Source organism: Podarcis muralis, chromosome 1 (assembly GCF_964188315.1).
Source record: "Podarcis muralis chromosome 1, rPodMur119.hap1.1, whole genome shotgun sequence".
NCBI classification, from domain to species: Eukaryota; Metazoa; Chordata; class Lepidosauria; order Squamata; family Lacertidae; genus Podarcis; species Podarcis muralis.
Genome location: NC_135655.1, coordinates 76,753,704 through 76,774,402, shown reverse-complemented (window position 1 = coordinate 76,774,402; position 20,699 = coordinate 76,753,704). Strand labels below are relative to the sequence as shown.

The following is a 20,699-nucleotide window of genomic DNA, read 5'->3' as shown; positions in this document are numbered from 1 at the left end:
ACTCACATTTTGACCAAAAAATTGTGGCTGTGCTCTTGGTTTGGGATTTGTTGTTGTTGTTTAGTCATTTAGTCGTGTCTGACTCTTTGTGACCCCATGGACCAGAGCACGCCAGACACTCCTGTCTTCCACTGCCTCCAGCAGTTTGGTCAAACTCATGCTGGTAGCTTCGAGAACACTGTCCAACCATCTCATCCTCTGTCGTCCCCTTCTTCTTGTGCCCTCAATCTTTCCCAACATCAGGGTCTTTTCCAGGGAGTCTTCTCTTCTCATGAGGTGGCCAAAGTATTGGAGCCTCAGCTTCACGATCTGTCCTTCCAGTGAGCACTCAGGGCTGATTTTCTTAAGAATGGATACGTTTGATCTTCTTGCAGTCCATGGGGCTGTCCATGGTTTGGGATTAGCCTGTAACAAATACAATATGTAATGAACTTCCCAATTTCTTCCAACTACTCTAAAAATTTCATATAAACTGTGGCTGCAGCTATTGGCATGTCTAGAGCTTCCCTCACTCTTGTGATTGTCAGTGTTTTAGTTTTGGATTTTGAACTCATTAACGTTGAAATCTTATTCCCATTTGGGTCTCACATTTTAGTAGACATTTTAGTAGACATGTACAGGATTGCATTTGCTTCACCAGTCATCAGTCACCTGGGCCATCATTTTGAGACTAAGGTTGCTTAAGTGATTCAGATGCTATTGTTATGGTTCCAGTTCCAGCTGAGGTACCTAAATGCGACATCTCCTCCAGCTTTGTGGGGTCAGATGCAGTTTACAATGCCTGATAATGGGAACAGGGTGCTTGCAGGATATGTCCCAAATATGTGACCTCTCAATCCCTGCCCATCATAACTAGTGAAATCAAGCAGGGGTAGGGGGGATTGGCAGGGGGTCCAGGGAGTGGTGAATGCTTCCTTACAAGAGGGGGTGCTGCCTGCCACCTTAAGGAGGTGGTAGTGTGTCTACTCCTGAGAAAACCAGCCCTGGGCCCAACAGAGTGTAATAGCAATATTTTAGGACCCACCCTATTTTTTTGTGAATGCATGTTTAAACTATTTCTGGAGGCAATTGTAGGTATTTAAGCTTGCATTTCAAATTGTTGTAACTCACCCTGATACCTTGGGGTGAAATGCAAGGAATAAATTAAAACAATACTACTCCTACTTCAACTTATAATAACTATTGCTCAGTCGTAAATGCTCCCTTTTTGAGGAAGGTGGTAGAGTGGATCATAGTGGAACAACTACAGGCATTCCTGGATGAGACTGATTACCTGGATCCATCCCAGTTTGGGTTTAGGCCCGGATTTGGTACCCAATCAGCTGGATGACCATTATAGAGAAAAGGGCTTGTTGCCTTCATGTCCTTGCACTTGACTGACTAGTGTTGCAAATAAGGTGCTTGTCTAGACAGATCCTTGGTCTGATCCAAAAGTGCAACTGATAATGATTTATTTCTGGTTTCCAAGTACTGTAGTTAGTGGTTCTAGAGAGAAAGCTCACCGATAGCATGACGAGGTCCTGAGAGGGCATTCAATCTGAAATAGTTGTTTATCTTATTTTTCTCTTCATATGGATACCAATATAATGCCTTCCTTTTTGCTAAGCCTTTTGTCTAGCATTGTCAACCATATTCTGACCTACATATTAGATTTAGTTGAACATGGGGGTGTTGGCTGCAGGTATCCGGTGTCTCTCAACTGATCAGGCTGCATTATTTTTAGCGTCATGTTTGTCTTCTGCTGAATGTCTGCAATGTGAAAAATTTATGTTCAAGAACAAGGTGTGCTTGCTTCAAGTTTTGCAGCAGGGTCCACCCTTCTTTTCCTGTCTGACGTCCAGGTTCCTGTTTGTTGGCCCAGGTTCCATAAATGCTCTTGGCCTGCTGCTGATTATTGAATACCACTCTTCTTACAGATTAGTGAACTTTTGCGTTCCTCTGTTCCTCACGAAGGACAAAAAAAAGTCTGTGGTTTTCAGCTGATGGATTTTATTCCTGGAGTTGCAGCATTACCATGTCTGTCTTTCAGTGCACCTATTGTTTTAGGCAGGGCAGAAAGCAGGAGCCTAGATTCAGGTGTCAGGATTGGGAAAGCTGAACTTCCTGGGCTATTCCCTTAAGTGCCATTGTAGCTGGAGTGAGGTATTACAGAGGGGTGGGGAACCTGCGGCCCTCCAAATGTTGTTGGATTTCAATGCATATTAGGCCCAGCCAGCATGGACAGTATTCAGGGATGTTGGGAGTTATAGTCCAACAACATTTGGGTGGCCATGGGGTCTCCACCCCTGGAATACAGGTTAGATCCATGTGGTACCAGTTATGCTGGTAAATTAATATGCTGCTTCCCACTTTAAATGGCTATCCAAGTACTTCCCTCCTGCTCTGAATTAACTCTGAGAAATGTTAGGAACTGGAAACCAAACAGAGGGAGCTTTGTTATCCTCTTAAATTGAAAAGACAGTGTCATGTGTTATCTAATGGCTAAAGTGTCCAGTGACAGCCTTGTATTATTAGGCTTCTGCTACTCTCACATTCTTATCTAAAGCATCAAACATGTAGGAAAGCCTCAGAGGAGCTGAGAGTTTCTCTGCAAAAGCCTTCTCCACCAGCAAAGGATGAAACCAGAAGTAACACACTCTGCTTCTGCTGCATCATTGAATCAGTTGTTGATTTTGGAGCAGCGCCTGTATGCATGTGCTCAAATTCTTTTTTTTCTCTTTTCCCAGTCAATAAGAAGCATTGGATTGCCATGCGAGGTAGATTTTGTATGTTTGTGTGGAAGTTGCCTTCCATGGGGTGGTTTTCTTTTAATGAGTGGTCATGGAAGAAACTGAATAGGAGAGGGGCTGTTCTGTTCTATGGACTTTAACTATAGTTCCAGTTCTGTTTTGTTTTTTAATACTATTATTTATTGTCATGGCACAGAAGATAACTTTTGAGAAAACAATTGTTACTTATACTTGTAACTTATACCTGTCCTGATAAAATGGTACAAAGTAATGTGCAAGTTTCCAAGTTCTCCAGAACTTTACATCAGTTAAGGTGTGTACATTGGAGACGACCACTGCACATGCATAGATGGCAGCTTATTGAATAGGAGTTTTGGGGGTTGGGAGTGGTTGAAGGCACAGGGAAAGCAAAGAAGTGATGTGCATAGCAGGAAGGTGTCTTTTGTCTGTCTTGAATCTCCCTACGTCCAGCTTCATTGAATGTCCCCGAGCTGAAGCATTTTGAGAGGGAGGAATATTTAACTCTATCCGTTTTCTTCACCACATGCATAATTTTGTACAGCTCTATCATGTCTCCTCTTACTCCTTTTCTCTAAAGTATAAAGCGCCAAATGTTGGAAGTATAACTACAGGTGAAGATGGTAAGAGAGGGATCCGAATTATCATATACTCATCAGGTTACTCAGTGTACTTTAGATTTGAAGCATTCACGCTCACCTTCTGAAACATGAAGAAACTGATCACACCCATAAAGCAGACAATGAGAGATTCCAGGAGACTGAGGTGCCTTGAGCAAAAGGAAATGAAAGGGAACTCAGTGCTGGCACTTTACGATGCAGCAAACTGGAAGGCTTGAACCACCTAAACAAATTGGCATTCAAATACAATGAGCTTGGTGTGGGAGATGAACTCAGTGCCAGCAACAGTGACAGATCCTAGATTACTCCTTGTCCCACTGCCTACACCCACCTCACCTTGCCTATATGTCATAAATTTGGGTAATTATAGTGGTGGTAAGCATTAGTTACATAAACACACACACATATATTTCGGGGTAGTGTTAGCAGTATTAATAGTATAATATTAACATGGATAGATGTTGCTTTATACTGGTTGAAAAAAGCATAGCCTCCAAATATATCAACATGCCAATCCTGTATTCTGAAAATGCATTAAGCTTGGTCCAACACTGGCCCAGTTCACAAGTAATGCTAGACTAAATTATGACTTAGCACAAATAAGCCAGCGTGTGGACTCCTGGAGAGATTGCAGCTGCTTTGCTTCTCCCTGGTCATCATGTTGCTGCTCTGTACTAAGCTATGGTTTAGCAAAAAGTCTGTGGGGATCAGCCACAACCTCCGCTTTGAAAGCACACATGTTTACTCACTTGTGCTAAGCCATATTTTGCATGCAGATGAGGGCACTGTATGTCTAATAATAATAATAATCTCATTTTGAAGAGCCAGCATGGCACAGCGATTAGGTAAGTTGAAACCCCGGTTGTTGAATCCTAATAAATTCATATTATTTCCTTGTTATGTATTTGGAAATTGCTACTCAAAAATTTTCATGGTTTTGGCTAGCTCTCAGCCTGTTTTCCTCCCACAGAGTTGCTGTGAGGCACAACAAACACCTCTTTGGGAGAAATGATTTAACAAAAGATGGGGAGGGAGAGAGAAATGGGGAGAAAATTCAGATCATTTGATCAGCTGATTCAAATCAAGTGACACTACCATTTTCTTAGCACTAACCTGGAACAGGGCTGTGTGTGTGTGTGTGTGTGTGTGTGTGTGTGTGTGTCCGTGTCCCCACTTGCCTCTTGAGTATATATGTTTAGCTGTTCTATAGACTGTCATGCTTGCTATGCTAAGCCTTAAAGCTTTCTTGAAATTAGTGAGAGGTACTTTATTTATTATTTCCAAATAATGTCATAGTAATAGCAAGACAGACATTCATTATTTTTTTTTTACAAACTATTGTTCCTATGATGGTTTTGCAGACTATATGATGGGATAAACATTTTGCAAATAGCAAGAAAGGAGGCTGTACCTCTTTACTGGAGCCAGTATCTGTTCCTTTGTGTAATATATCTGTGGTATTGCTTTGTTTTGTAACCTGGTTACCTTTAGAAAACATTCATCTGCTCAAGTTAGAAATCTTATTTGATCTTTCTAGCTTCAAATATGTATTTTCCTAGTCCCCCCCCCCCAGTCTATTTTCTCCAATTTGAATTCATTAACAAGCTTCTAAGAATAGCATGGCATTGTCTCACAGGTGTCAGGTAGTTTAACATCTGGTTCTAGCATAAATTATAGAGTGGGCCTCTGTGTCCTTTTTTGGTCTATTTAGGCTGAAGAGGCTTGAAGGTGGGTATGACAGTCACTCAAATCCTTTTCACCCTGCTGCATACATTAATTTCTTTTGTACCACTGTCATCTCTGGTCAAACAGATTTTGCAGTGATATGAAATGGGAATAAACCCATAGGCAGAGAAGATAGCAGGAGGCCTATGGGCAGCGCTGCATTTATCATATTGGGAGAAATTCGACGTCACACTCTTGTGATTTCAGCTTGCCAGACAGAATAATCCCCACTTTCCCAATCCCAATATTGCAGGACATGTGCAGGGGGAGGAGGGAGGAAGACCCCTTACACAAGTAGAATTCATTGCACAGAATTGCACTTATGGGACTCATTAAGTGATTCCTGCCTACTATGTTTATGACACCTCAGAAAAAACCATTGTTTCGCCTGTAATGTAGCCTCCTACTCATTCATTGTTGGTTTCTCTGAAGTCAAATCAAGTCTTGGGATTCATGTGAGATGTATCCAAATGAATGTATTTCCTTTAAATAAATTTGTTACTATGTATTTATAGATGGTATTGTTAGGTTAAATGTCTGACACTAAAAATATTTGCTTAAAATGTAAATTTTAAAATAGTAGCCTGTAATTTGGTGTTGCTAAGCTCCTTTGTGTGTTTTTTCTTCTTCAAAGACACCATTCAGCTTTAGTTTCACTATCACCATTTATACTAATAATAATATTTTTGAGAAAGTCCACTTTCATTCCGTAGAGGCCAGTTTCAAAATTATTGTAAATAAAGCAATATCACCTCCAGACTGTCAGTATTTTGTAGTACAGTGGATGCTTGGGTTGCGAACGTGATCCGTGCGGGAGGCACGTTCGCAATGTGCAGTGCCGCGTCTGCACACGCGTGAGTCACAATTCAGCGCTTCTGCACATGCGCAAAGTGCAATTTAGTGCTTCTGCGCATGCGCAAGCGCCAAAACCCAGAAGTAACCCCTTCTGGTACTTCCGTGTTCGGTGCGGTGCACAACCTGAAAACATGCAGCCTGAAGCATCTGTAACCCGAGGTATGACTGTAGTAGTAGTATTAATTATTATTATTATTATTATTATTATTATTATTATTATTATTATTATCATTGTTATTTATACCCTGCCCATCTGGCTGGGTTTCCCCAGCCACTCTGGGCAGCTTCCAACAAAGATTAAAAATACTTTAAAATGTCACACATTAAAAACTTCCCTAAACAGGAAATATATGTGTGGACTAAGCACCAGCGCAACAAATCCAATTTCAAAAAGAAACTTTAAATTTTTGTGGTTAGGAAGGTGACGTGGAAATGCATTCAGAAGTGTGGAAGGAAGGAATGATTAACAGGAAGATGTATAAACACCCAGCAAACAAACCAGTGTGAATGGAAAATAAATATGCCATAATAATGAGTTCAAAGATCACATGCTTTTGAATAATAAAATATTTTACAAAACAACTGGAACAGCTGTACTAGAAAGAGGAAGAAGATGTGTACCAATATCCTGCCATTCCCATGCATGATTGATTTTGGACACTGTTGTAGCAAGCAAAAAGCCTTTGAAAAGTTGACTTCCATTGTGCCCAACTTGTTTACATTGAGGGAAAGCTTCATCAAAATCGCACCATTAACTGGGCAGCCATAGCTAATATGCATACACTGTCTATAATTAAAATCCGTGTGCCATTTCCATCAACAATTTGTGGTGTGCCAAACTGTGCTGCCTACACTCCGTAAAATTACGATTATGGAATTCTTGCCCTCAGAGCTGAAATACCTGGGCTAGTCATGTCATTGGATCACTGTGATATATGGCCGTAAAGCAGGAAGAAAGGAAGCTGCTTTATACTGAGTGAGATCATTGATCCATCTAGCTCAATACTGCCTTCACTGACTGGCAGCAGCTCTCCAGGATTCCAGACAGAGGCCTGTCCTAGCCCTACAACAAGAGGCTGGGGATTGAACCTGAGACCTTTTGCATGTAAAGTGTCTGCTCTGTCACTGAGCTGCAGTCCTGCCTTCTTCCAATAATGATAAATGAAAAACATAATACATTAGAGCAGTGTTTCCCAACCTTTTTTGGGCAAAGGCACACGGAGGTAGGCTGGTGTGCCGTGGGAGGGAGGCGGGCGACTCGGGCGGCGAGAGGCGGGGCGGCGGCGGCGAGCACACGCGGGGCGGCGAGCGAGCTCCCTCCCACATCCCATCGCCGCTCGCTCCAGTAGGCCGGCCGAAGCGAGCGGCGATGGGATGTGGGAGGGAGCTCGCTCGCCGCCCCGCGTGTGCTCGCCGCCGCCGCCCCGCCTCTCGCCGCCCAAGTCGCCCGCCTCCCTCCCACGGAACACAAGGCAACGTTCCGCGGCACACCGGTTGGGAAACACTGCATTAGAGCATGAACTCTTTTTCTTAACCACCTTATTTACCTCTAACAAAGTTGCTGTCACTTTTTAAGAATATTTCTATAACTGAGGCTGGAATACAGTGTGGGAGAGGGAGACGTTCCGGAAGCAGAAATTAGTAGAGTGTGGCTTCCGTTTGGAAGGACAGATAACTGGAAACTCATGACACTTTCTAAAATTTGATTTCTGTACACATATACAAGTAGACAATATATTCAGTGCTATTTTTCCTAGAAAAAGAGGTACCGGAACTCACCATTAACTTCTCCATTGTTCTCTTAGAATGGCAATGGAGCCCACCTGAGAGGTGCCAGAGCTGAGCTCTGGGGAGCTCCAGCTGGGGAAAAAGCCCTGAATATATTACTACCCTATAGCAAATCTGCTGCTCCTCATCAGATTCTCAAGACAGAACGCACTGATAAAGATACATTTTCCCTTCAGCGCTCCTCTCTCTCTCTCTCTCTCTCTCTCTCTCTCTCTCTCTCTCTCATCAAGCAAATACATAAATGCTGTAGTTTCTCAGTCTCAACTAAACCATGCCTATCTGTTGCAGGTGAATGCCCTGAAAGCAGTATGAGCCACAAGGGATCAACAAGCAGCCATCCAGGCTCTGCAAAGTAAGAAACCTAAAGATTAAGCAACCTTCATCCCCCCCCCCCAAATTTTAGTAAGAGAGAGAGAAAATGAGATGTGACAGAGCCTTATAGGCCTGTCCCTCTCCCCCCACCCTCATTTGCTTTCTGTTTTACAATATACAAGGCTCCCATTTTCCAAGAAAAGTGCTCTAAGGCTATATGCAGATGACAACTTTTCAGAGGGTGGGTTGTGGTACCGTGGAGCTGTCATTTCCTATGACACGCATGTTCATTTATGCATCCGATGAAGTGGACTTACAACAGGAGTATTATTGTAACATAGGCTCTCCTTTATGCCTTACCCTGAGTACTGAACCTACAAGATGAAAGTGTTTCAATATCCAGAGTTAGGAGAGATCCCACATTCAGATAATCATTGGAACTCTCAGATTAGTGAATTATTGAACATGGGGAGGGAGAATCAGTTAAGTATATAAGGTCTGTTCCTGTTCTTATGTAGATATGGGTTGGGGAATTGGACTGAACATTGTTCAGGACTCTGTTAGTCCATTTACTACACTTGCTCTTAAGCTGCTCTCATCCTAAACCCTGGCTTGTTCTTAACAACTGCTTTCTCCTTTTGCAGTGGTAGCATGGGGAAAGCAGATGGAGCTGCCAAAATGAGTGCAAAGGATTTATATGGTAAGTTCTTATAATTCACACTCTTACATTAATAAAATTTGCGACAGTATAGCATGCCAGATCCCAGGTTTGTGTGTTGGAAAGTGAGAATTAACTTTACGATGTGGGGAAGTAATATTCTTTGTTGGTTTTTTACAGTGAGTCACGAAACTGCCATTGCGCGGAGTGTTTCTGTTTGCTCTGAAAGGTGTTGGAGCAACACTGGAGGGTTATAGGGGTCAGAGGTTTGTGATTGCAGCAGGTTTCCGAGGCCCTCTGTTCTAAAAGTAACCCTGTACATTCCTGAACCTGCTGCTTCTGGAACTCACTGGTATTTGGGAAGTGACATAGCATAAATAACAGTCATGATATGATCAGTGATTGTGACTATGCTTTACCCCCACTATTGCAAGCAATGTGTTTCTGAACACTAGTTGCTGGAAACTTCAGAAGGAGAGAGTGCTCTTGCTTCCCACAGGCTCCTTGTGGGCCACTGTAAGAAGGATGGGCCGCTGGCCTGATTCTGCAGTCTCTTCTTCTGTTCAAGCCAGTGTTTTCCTCCATTTTTCCATTCCATGACATTTGTGGATTTGCCAAGCAGGACCATAACACTTTCCTGTACACCTTCCTTGAGAGCATTTTTTAAAAACAAAAACCATTTGTTTTACATTAATATTGCCACCATTTCGCCTGGGGTATGGCTGGAGTGTTGAGGGTTGCCACCACAGTATTAGCTGAGCGTCAGACTCTCTGGAAGTGTACTTATTATGGAGTTAAAATGAACTCTTTAAACTGTATGAGTTCCCAGACCAGCTTAAGACAGAAATGTTTGCTGTTATTAACAGTTTAATGGATTATGGTCCTTAATTAGATATTGTGTAACTTCAAAATAACTCACATCCTTTCAAATGTGTAAAAGAGAATTGGCTTGCAAGCAATAGTGTTCTAGATGGCAGGAGGTCCCTTAGACAAACAAATTCTTTGTTGTCAGCAATGGTTTTATAGGCTGTCCTGGTGTTAATGGTTGGCATAGTCAGGCCCTTTCTGGGATACCGCCTCTTGCTGTTACTACCTGCCTTAGGTGAAATTCTTCCTAGCTACTGACTTGGCTGCCCATTTTATAGGCGGCCTTACTTGTCATGAGCAAGCCTTTCCAACTCCTCCTCCCTCACAAGACTCCCTATTCTTGCTGTAGCAGCATGTCGTGGTTCCCAGGGCAACCAAGCCAAACTTCCCTACCTACTTCATCTTGTTGCCTCCCCGCTCCTGCATCTCTGTTGATATCAGCCCTGTCATTGGGTAGGCAGACAGCCTTTCCCCCTGTTTTGTGGTAGTTCCCAGCTCTTGTTCCCTTTACCTGGACGGCCAGGTAAGCTCAAGCAGTGTCCTCCCACATGTGTTTCTATCCTATGATGATGAAGAGGGTCAAGAGAGTGAGAATGGGAGCCATAATCGCCAACTTGCTTTCTTTCTGTTGGTGGGACACTCCTAATATTTTTTCAAAGAGATTGCTACTCATAGCCCTAAGGCATCATTGTTTATAGTTTATTCTTTGCTGGAGGTGGGGAGGATGCTAGCATTTTACAGTGGCTTGTAGTGATTCATCTGAAGTAGGGACAGAAAGACAAATAGGCAGTCAAGTCACATGAGTAGCACATTGGTTTCATCCCCCTGTGTCTTCTGTGATTCCTGATATAATCTATTTTGTATGAGCCACTCAGCTAGCTACGATAGATTGAGCAACTTGCTTTCTGATGCTGCCGGATTAACCGAAGTCTGCTAAGGACCGTCTTTCTTTGCTTAGTAGAAAGCAGGACAAACAGGGTATTAAGAAAAATGTATCTTGTCTAACCAGATCATCAGTAGAAAAAATCTATTGTCTGGAGGTCAGGTTCTGCAAGTATGAGGAATTTCAGCTGAATTTTAGTTGCGCAGTCAGCTGTTGTGTATGCAGTTGGTTATTATGACCTTGGAATTTATGAGCTCCAATGTTTTGTTAGCTAGCTAGCTAGTTGGAGACATATTATTTTATATAGATATAGATATATATATAGCATTAAAATGCTCAAATGAAAGTTAAACAGAACAGAATCAAATAATTCCTTAAAACTAGTAAATAGGTTTGTTGTCATACAGTATGCCCTTTTGATAAGCCATCAGAGGAACTTAGGAAGCTGCCATTTACTGAGCCAGACCGTTTGTCTTTCTAGCTCATTATTGTCCAGGGCTCTCCATGGTTTCCAACAAGGGACATTCCCACTCCCGCTCTGATATTCTGGGGTTTGAAACTGGAATCTTCTGTGTGAAGCAGGTGTTCTACCACTGAGCTATGGTCCTCCCTCCTCTCCCTGGTTCTGTTTTCATTTACTTGGTATTATTATTATCTTTATTGAATTAAAATACAAATAGATTATGCGTGACAAGATTTCTTCATTCTAGGCTGTGGGAGGAGGGAACAAGGATTATAGGAGCTCTGAAGGTTAAGGAAGCAATGCTTCCTAAAGGCACCTGAGATCTGGAGATGAATGGGCCCTCTTGTTACTCTTCCCTCAGGATTCTCACATCACCCAAGGTGATCAAGGAATGCATTCGACAAAGCACTGTGAGCCTGGTCAAGCTTTGATCACTTGGCCATACAGGGCATTCTGGTGTACACCAAAAGAGTTGGGAGCGACACACTGACTTGTATGCACATATTATTATTATCCATATTGATTCATCACCATATACCCAAAATGGTTTTATGGTGACTTACAACAGGAGTATAGAACAGACAATAAACACACAATTAAATTTAAAGAACACTGAGTTAAATAAAATCCCCTCAACTCCAAGATCTTCATAAAATACCTCATTAGGAAATGCCAGCAGCAGTCCTGCAAAATTGTGTGTAATGTTTTGAGAATGTGACAGGTATTTATGAAAAGTGTGACTATTAGTTTAGGAAAATTGCAGTTGAATGTTAACATGAGTACAGATATCAGACAGTGGTTCTAAACTGTACACTGCAGAGCTCTAGAGTTCCATGGGAACTTAACAAAGATTCTGTGTGAAATAATAGACAAGATTCCTGGTAAAGTCCCCTTCTTTCCCTTGCAATTATTACCAACAGCAGAATAGTCCCACTTGCAGGGCCGGCCCACCCATGAGGCAAGGTGAGGCGCCCACCTCAGGCTGCAGGATGCACCAGGACAGCAGATCCCAATGTAGATCTTTCTTTCCACCTTGCTCCTGATGTAGATTTTCCCTCACCACTTCTTCCCTGGTGGAGAGGGGGGGTGCTATTTTGGCATTTGCCTCAGGTGCCAAAACGTCTTGGGCTGGCCCTGCCCACTTGCATCATGTGGGGCTGCAGCAGTGGTTTTATGGGGTTATAGGCTGCAGAGCCTGCAAATTATTTGCAGGAAATACTTGCCACTGCACAGAAACCTTAATTTGCCCACAGTTTTACCCCTAGATATTTTGTCACTACCAAGTGACCTCTGTCTGAGTAGTCATTGCATTAAAGGCCTCCTTTGCTGCAGGACTCAGTGCTTAGTTTACTAGATGAAGCGTTGAACAAAGTGCTTATTAATAATTCAAAATCAACTGCAGGAGGTTGATACAGAAAATAAATACAGGAGGCACTTGCTGCTTGTATTGTTCTGTGGCTATTCATAGAGTGGCACTAGTGATGATGATGATGAAACAGGCAAGGAGCAGAGCACTGAAAACGGACTATGCCTCCTCTCCCATGCACTATTCCTAGATGGCTTGCTCAGGTCTTATACTGGACACCAAAAAGGCATCTCTTACTGGACTGCCCCCCCCCCCATGACAGCTTCTAGGTGTCTAAATGGCAGCCTTCAGTGTTCACCTTTCTTCCCTTTGTTCATTGTTTTCTGATGACAGATTTTGGGGTTCATAATTCTCACTCCTGAAGCTAAAGCAACAAAGAATCTCGTGGTACCTTAACGACTAACAAAAATGTTTCTATGGACTGCAGTCCATTTTATGCATTTATCTTATTATTACATTTATACCTTTACTTCAGTGAGGTTTCCCCCTTCTCCATTTTATCCTCACAAACAACCCTTTGGAGTAGGTTAGGCTGAGAGACTGTGACTACAACATTTGCAGGAAACCCGCCAAATAATGATTTAAGAGAGTATTGAAAAAAATCAGATAAGATCACTGCAGAAAAGTTAATGGGTGGTATTCAAATAATTCATCTTGTCAATGAATCACAAAGATTTCTGCTTGTGCAACAGGACTTCTCCCCCTGTGCATGTGAGGAGAAGAGGGGAATATTGTGCAAGCAGAATTCCTTGTGTTTATTTATTTAATTTATTTTAAAAAAATGTTTTTAAACTGCTGTATCATAAAAAATACATCAGTGGTTTGCAACAATATAAAAGCATAAAACAGACAATAAAATAATAAATACTAAAAACAAATTCAAAGTAATAATAATAAAAACAAGCATCAGTAGACCATTGTGGGGAGTGTACTCTTAACTGCTGGCATAGGCTTGGTGGAATAGAAAAGTTTTGAGCAGGTGTTTAAAAGTTGGCACGGAAGGTGCCCGCTGAACCTCTATTAGCAGTGTGTTCCACAGGACTGGGGTGGTAACACAAAAGGCTCAGTTTCTTTTTATTTTCAAATGAGCTTGTAGAATGAGTGACCAGAGATGCTTCTGCAGATGATCTCAGTGTCTGAGCTGGGCTGTAAGGGTTCAGGTGATCCCTGAGATATCCTGGATCCAAGTTGTTCAGGGCTTTGTAAATCAATACAAGAATATTGACAGATTGTTCACATACTGCTACTTGGGATAAGACTCATATATCTTTGCTTTACACCTCATTTTTGAAAATACACCTGATCTTTTCTTGTCTAAATCTTGCATAAGTAGAGCCCTGTTGGATCAGGCCAAAGATCCATCTAGTCCAGCAGCCTGTTCTCACAGTGGCCATTCAAATGTCTATGGGAAGCCTGAAAGCAGAGACTGATGCATGAAAATAGCAGGCAGCTATTGGTGTCCTAAGTAACAGCAAGTTGCCATGACCAGATGGTATCCACACCAAGGATTCTGAAGGGACACAAAACGAATTATTGGACTATGTTATCTGGACCGAAAGGTAGCTGATGTAATGCCAAAGTTACCAAAAATAGACCCCTTAGGCAATTCCAGAAATGACAACATATTTATTAGCCTATAATTGGCTAGACAAAACAGTGCCTCCATTTGCTGATGTGCCCTGGAAGGATGTTGGACTTTCATGCTGAACATTAAGGATGCTTTTCTGTTGCATCTCTCTCAGTTGATTTAATAACTTCTCTCTGCACTGTGGATAAACATACCCAATTATCTGAGGTCTTGAGCAAGTAGATGTTAAAATACTAGCTAAAGATATGGAAATACATTTTTTGCATTCCTAAAAGTCACTTATTTGTGTTTATGCTTGCGTAAATAGAAGGTGTGATGCTGGAAATTTTATTCAGTGCCTGCCTAATGAGTTAAATGAGGGGGTGCTAGTATTCCATTTCACCACACTAGCAGCTGTGAAATATTCAGGCTGTTATGGTGATAATAGGGTTGATACAGAAGTCCTTAAAAAAAAAGAGGAGGGCACATGGAGCACTTTGACACTCTGGCAGTGCAATCAAGAAGCTGTGCATGGCCTTAGTTGCTATATATTTTTTCTGTCTTCTAGTCACAAGAATAGATTACATGGCTTTTCCTACACTCTTTGTTTGGGGCCTATAGATATGACGTCCAATGTAGCATAGTGGCTTAGAGGTATGAGCTGTTGGCCAGAAAGTCTCTGGCTTGAATCCCATCTCTGCCGTGGATTCGCAAGGGGCCTCAACAATGTGTCTATTTATTTAGCTTCAAGTCTGCTACGTTGCAGAATGGGGTTAACAAAACCTTACCGGGTTGTTGTAAAGATGACTGTGTGCATTGAACACTCCAAAGTACTTGTGTTGTTTCTTATATTTTGGGGACATGGCAGCCCTGTAGAATGAGGAAATATAATATTGTGTCTTCAGTACCTGCTCTGATAGTAGTAACAAGAGCTGGTGAATGACCCTTCCTCCTACTTGCATGAATGAATGAATTGCCCTTCCTCTGCCACATGTGTCCCTTGGGGTCATGAAGGGTACTGGATGCTCACTGCCTTTGGCAACTAAAACACGGGCATCTCATGTGCTTAGCTCCATACTCTAGAAGAGTCGCCAGAAGCACTTGCTGAAAGATCCCTCCGCTTACAGGTACAGCAAGTAGCTCTCAGGTTACTACCTCATTCAATTCACAGCTGCCAGCTGAATAAATGTTAATGTGAACCATGAATAAATAAAGTCACTTCTCTGCTTACTGGCTTCTATTCTGAACCAAGATGAAAGGACATTGGAGGGAAATCCATTATTTTCCTGGCAAGCTCAAGAGAATGTCTGGGGAGGAAGTACTTTGGAATAATTAGTGGTTTACACAACAGGCGTGTTGCTGCATTTTCTGTCACATTAGCAATCTCCTCTGCCCCCTGCTGCAACCTCCCCACCCCCCACGCCGCGCGTCAGCTAATGGTAAATACTTTGCAAAAATAATAAGGAACCTACAGGTGGCTCTAGCCTCTTAATCATTCTGGCTGGTTGCATATAACATTGAACCAGGGCTGGCCCTAGATATTTTGGCACTTGAGGCAAACTACAAAATACCCACCACCATCCCCAACAGGGAAAAAAGCGTGTGTGAAAATCTACATCAGGAGCAAGGGAGGAATAAAGACCTGCACTGGTAACAAGGGTGGCAGGAGACCAGCAGTGCCTCCTATTCACCAATGAGATCTGGCTTCCAATGAGCATGCCACAGCTATCACCACCACTGCAGCAGTGGCAGCAGCAGCAGCAGCAGCAGCAGCAAGTAGTGCATTCCTTGGAGGCCAGATCTGCTGCCCCTGCGGATCCTGCCACCCAAGGTGTGTGCCTCACATTGCATCATAGGTGGGCTGGCCCTGTACTGAACCATGGTTTAGCACTTCATTATCTAGCCTGAGCAAAGTTTTCAACTCACACACTTTCCCCACCCCCGCTGCTGCCCGTCTCTTCCTCTAGCATGTTCAAGAGGAGGATTTCTGCCAGCTTTAGTTTCACTTTGAAAGAATCTTAGCTTAGTCTTACATCTGAACCACAGAACTTGGTTTAAAACAAACTCTGGCTAGTTTAATAAGTCAGCTTCACAATCTATGGCTTGAAGTTGATTTGTTATTAACCTTACCACAGGTTGTTTTGAACCAGGATTTCTGGTTCAAATGCAACACTAAGCTGAGATTCTTTAAAAATGATATTAAACTTGGTAGAAGTTCTCCTCCTGGCTGTGCCAGAGGAGGAGAGTGGAGGGTGGAGTGCATCCATCTCACGTTTCACTCAGGCTTATTTAGTAGCAGACAGTGTGGTGTGGCTGTGCAATTCACCTGACCTCCCTCCAGCTGAGTTGAGGTGCAGAGAGGGAGGGAGTAGGTGACAGTGAGGTTGGCATGGTGCAAATATGCCAGCAAGCTTGGCTTCATGGGCACATTTGCACTGCACTGACCTCATCACCACCACTTGTCCCTTCGCTCTCTCCATCTTGGAATGCAGCAGGGACTCCATCAGAAGGAGGTTGTGAGCAGTGCAACCCGACCCTGCCATCAGCTACTGGGCTTGTTGATGTCCGTCCGTATAGTGCTAAACTATGGCTTAGTGTTATGTGCAAATGTGGTTCAGTTCCACAAACCTGTTTGCTATAAATCCATCCCATTTTCTCTCAGGTGCTCAGGCTGGGGATGTAGCAATTCTACATAGTCAAGTGGATTCTCAATCTTTATAAGATCCATACTGTATTATAAACCCAAGCAGGAAATACTCAGAAGGATGAACAGAGAGCCTGGGGAGGATACAAAGGAAGCCTCTACTGCTATTAACATTTCTGTAGTATCAACTGGTGCTGTATTGAATGGAAAAGTGGTATGGTGAGAACCACGTTACAGATGGGAAGGAGAGAGGGAAGAGACTGACAATGTATGGTGGGAAGTAAAGAAAGTGTGGAGAAGATTTCAATGTGTGTGGTTCTTGGTATACTGTATGTGTCTATCTCTTGATGTAAATATGCTGGTGTCCTGATGGATGCATCAAATTTGTGACAGTGTTTCCAAATTTGGTACCCAAAGTCCAGCATGCCTTGATTACTGCAAAAAAATTAAATTGGATATTTTAACCTCTCTCAGTCAAAACTTAAGACATGAACTCTGCCTCAAAATGGCAGTCAGCTTCCACTTCCCTTTAGTATACTTTAACTACCTTTGGATGGCAGAAGGAGATATTTGCAGCATCTGCCATCAGAAAGTTACCTACAAGCCCCCTTGCCCCTCCTACCTTTGCAACCTATTTTCTACTTTATCTGTTCAAAATACATTTTTGTCTGTTTTTTCATTCAAATGAGGGTTTAGCAATAAGTGTTATAACACCTGGTTGACCCCTTCTATAATGTGTTGTTTTTAATGTTGATTTTTCTAATGGCCACAAAGGGACAAGTGTGTGTCTCGGTTACTGTGGTTTGAAGGTTAGAGAAATGAGATGCTATAAGGGTTGCTCATAGCTGAATGTGTCCAATCTGAAGTGGATGCCAGCTTTGAAGCACTTTACCTGCAATAGCCAAGCTAGATGATGGAACACTCACCTGAAAAGCGGCTGCCTGCAAGGCAAGATCACTTGACACAAGAAACTACATGTAACCCAAGAAAGGTTTTAGTGCTTAGTGTAACAGAACACGGTAGGCCAGCATGAGGGGCACGGTCATTCCCACATGACTGCCCGGGGTCAGAATGGATGCTTTCTGAATGGTTCACACCTTCTGGTGCTTTTCAGTCATGAGCTCATATGTGAGATCAAATAATGAAAAGGACTATTTAGTGACTCCTCAGGCACGTGATAGAGACATCCATCTACCACTTACACACACAGAGTGACCTATGCAGTCCAGACCTCTGTGCTGCAGTAGATACCAGATACACTGTCATGAGCTGCTTGCAGAGTGACAGCTTCAGTACCTTAGCACCTGATTCCTAATACTGTTTATTGATTTCTGTGGGATTGTTTTCCAGGTTAATAAGTTTAGGATTGGAGATTTGGGCACTTGTCCTAAGCATCCTTATTTGGAATTTGTCCCCACTGTGAACTGTGGAGTTTGCTTCTGAGTAAACATGGGTGGGATGGGGAGTTGCAAGGCTTCTAACAATGCCAGGCTCCCCTCTTCACACCATATGCTGCTGGTGGTGGCAGGGTGTGTGGGTGTGTTGTTATGTGAATATTGTAGCTCTGCAACTCCTGGTAAGTAAGAATGATAATTGACCACTGAGTGCAATGTACTGTTGGCCAAAGATTAAATTGCAGCCCATGTGACCACAGACAGATACCAAAGATTCTATGCTTTGGTAGCCATGGAGACAAATATATTATTTCAGCATCAAGAAACAATTATTCAGATAGCAAATACTTTGGGGATTAGGTGTCTTCAGTAAGTAACTGATTCCCTGTGACTTGCTGAATATTATACTGTTGCTGGTGTACGGCTGGTCAGGGTCACAGTATTCGCTGCAGTTTGGCATTGGTTATATCTTCTTAAGCTGTAAGTACTAGCCACTGGTGTCTGTGTGTGTTGATGGGGGTGGTTGTTGATTCTTCTTTCTTATGCTGTCTTCCCAGTGAGAATTTCGCCCTGGTGCTGTTTGGCATGGGAGGGGAGCTGATGACTATGTGAAGAAAGGCACTCATTGGCTCCTCCATTTTTCTAAGCCAGCTTGTCACATATATCCTGAGAGAGACTGCAGAACCTGAGCACCTGGCTCTAGCTTTGCATTGGCAAGTAAGGGTCAAAAGTCATTCCCACAAAAGAAGGGAGGGAGTCTTTAAAAAGCTGAACTGCTCTGCAGTGTGTTCCCTCCCATCACCAGGGATCCAGGTGTTCCCACTCACCATCAGGGACTTTTCTCTGAAGCAGAACTTGTAAGTAAATTGGAATCATTATTTTGTCGTGGCTAGGCTAGGATTAGTCCAATTTGAGAACCATCGTGCCCTGGTTTATTTTGTATTCTGTTTTGACCTTCTGTCTGTTTTCTCCTTGCTGAAGTGTGTGTCACTACCAACCTCAGGGTTTTAGACTCCCCATGCGCCTAGATGCTTGGAATTCATGCTACTACTAAAAATTTAGGATCAGAATTGTAAGACACCAGCAGACTCTTCTGAGATAGACTCAGGGCGTGGGGCCTGCCTTTACAACTCTTGAGTAACCAACAAGGGAAGTGTCTGAGAAATGCAGGGTGCATTTCCTGGGTTTTAAGAAGCCTAGTGAGGGGTCTGCAGGGGAAAATGAGCAAACTGCTTTGATCTTGGACTAAGATAAGGCAGCTGGAAGCTAGCCCTGATTTCCCCAGCAATTTGTGTGGGTTGTATAGAGGAGTGCTGGGTGCACGGACTGAGCATTTTTTTTATTATTTTTATTTTTATTTTTTAAAGTCAGCACTTTGATGCATCCAGATTCCCTCCCATCTGGGCTGCAGGAAGAAAGTGAGAGGGTGGTGGCAGAAACTACCAGAGAGTAAGACCCACTGCGGCAGCACTGCAGGGCTGTTGTTTTACAGTTGGACAGTGAAGCGAGTGCGAGGGGCTTCACTCGAGTGTCCCTCCTTCGTCACAATGTGAACTCAAGTCATCTGAAGCTAATGCCATAATTAATTTGTTTGTCTTTGAGATGCTACACAACTCCGTGTGTGTGTGCACACGCACACGCTTATTCCTACAATCTCCCTGAGAAAGCTATTAGCAGAGTAGATCTAGGTTAATGGAATGGTGCCATTGGAATGCCTAGGGACATTAATTCCAGATTCCCCCACTCCCCTGCCTTGAATAACTCCATTGTTTGTCTCAACATCTCAGCCGTTGCTTCAGTTTCTCCTTTCAAACTCTTCCCCCCGCCCCGCCATTGATCACAGTTTCAGATTATTCTCTGGTACAGTTCTCCACTCACTAGCAACGTTTCTTAATGTTTCCATTCCTACTATCTCCTTTGAGAAAAGAAGCAGAAACCGTCTTACATGCACTGGTTGAAAATATGATTGAAAATAAATACAAGGAGGCACAGTGTTGATCTAAACACATAAAAATCAACAGAGGTCACTTTGTTGCTCTGTTATGATGCCTGGTGTGCCACTTAGCTGTGAAGTGGTGACCACTATCTGAAACCCTGGTGAGCTGCTACCTGTCGCTGTACACAGTACTGAGCTAATAGACCAGTGGTCTTAGGTGAAGAACCACAACTCCACTGTGATAGACTACAGGCAGGACAATTTTAGAAAGAAAAGGCTTCTTCCAGATCATTCACATTCTTGCTTTTATACTCTCTCTACCTCTGACTTCCACTGTTGCAAATCGGTGGATATCACCAACACACTTCCCCCTCTTCAAAACCCTATTCCCCCATTTTATAGCATCTGTAGTATGAACACTATGCTGTTAGAATATTTAGTGACTTTTCTGTGGAAGTTGTAAATCGTTCGCGACTGAGAAACTGCAACCCAGGATGATAAGCACCTTGGCGCTAAAGACTGTAGCTATAAGAGCACATAATGCACCAACATAACTTCCAACAGCACCCTGTTCTTGGCAAGGTTACTCTGCTACCTGCCAGCTGCAACCCTAAAAAATTGCCACCAATGTAGCTGCCTCTGATGAAGCTGAAATGCCTTCAGGATAGGGTTGTCCAAAGACATGTCCACACCAAACTCTGCCAAGTCACAAATTCTGGGCTAGATAGCAACTTTGAGCAATACTACTCTGCTCAACTTTGTGTACTACCAGTGCACTCCACCTGAATGCAGGTTGTGAGACTGCGCTAGCTTTATATTTGCATTATGTATGATAGAAAAGCAAAACATGCTTTTGGTGTCAACCAAATTTGCA

At 42.9% G+C, this 20,699-nt stretch overlaps 1 protein-coding gene across 3 annotated transcripts in view; it reads left to right on the top strand.

Annotated features, from left to right (window-relative positions):
• Window positions 1-20,699, top strand: part of EPS8L2 (EPS8 signaling adaptor L2) — an 88,276-nt gene that overhangs the window by 22,429 nt on the left and 45,148 nt on the right. Inside the window, exons 2-3 of one of the 3 annotated variants that reach the window (XM_028735163.2) lie at window positions 8,024-8,087; window positions 8,692-8,747. The exons of 1 other annotated variant lie outside the window; for it this stretch is intronic. In XM_028735163.2, coding sequence (XP_028590996.1) covers window positions 8,044-8,087; window positions 8,692-8,747 — 100 coding nt within the window. In that variant the 5' untranslated portion in view covers window positions 8,024-8,043. Of the gene's footprint in view, window positions 1-8,023; window positions 8,088-8,691; window positions 8,748-18,723; window positions 18,747-20,699 lie in introns of those variants that run through there. One more of the 3 variants, XM_028735181.2, reaches the window with a different exon arrangement.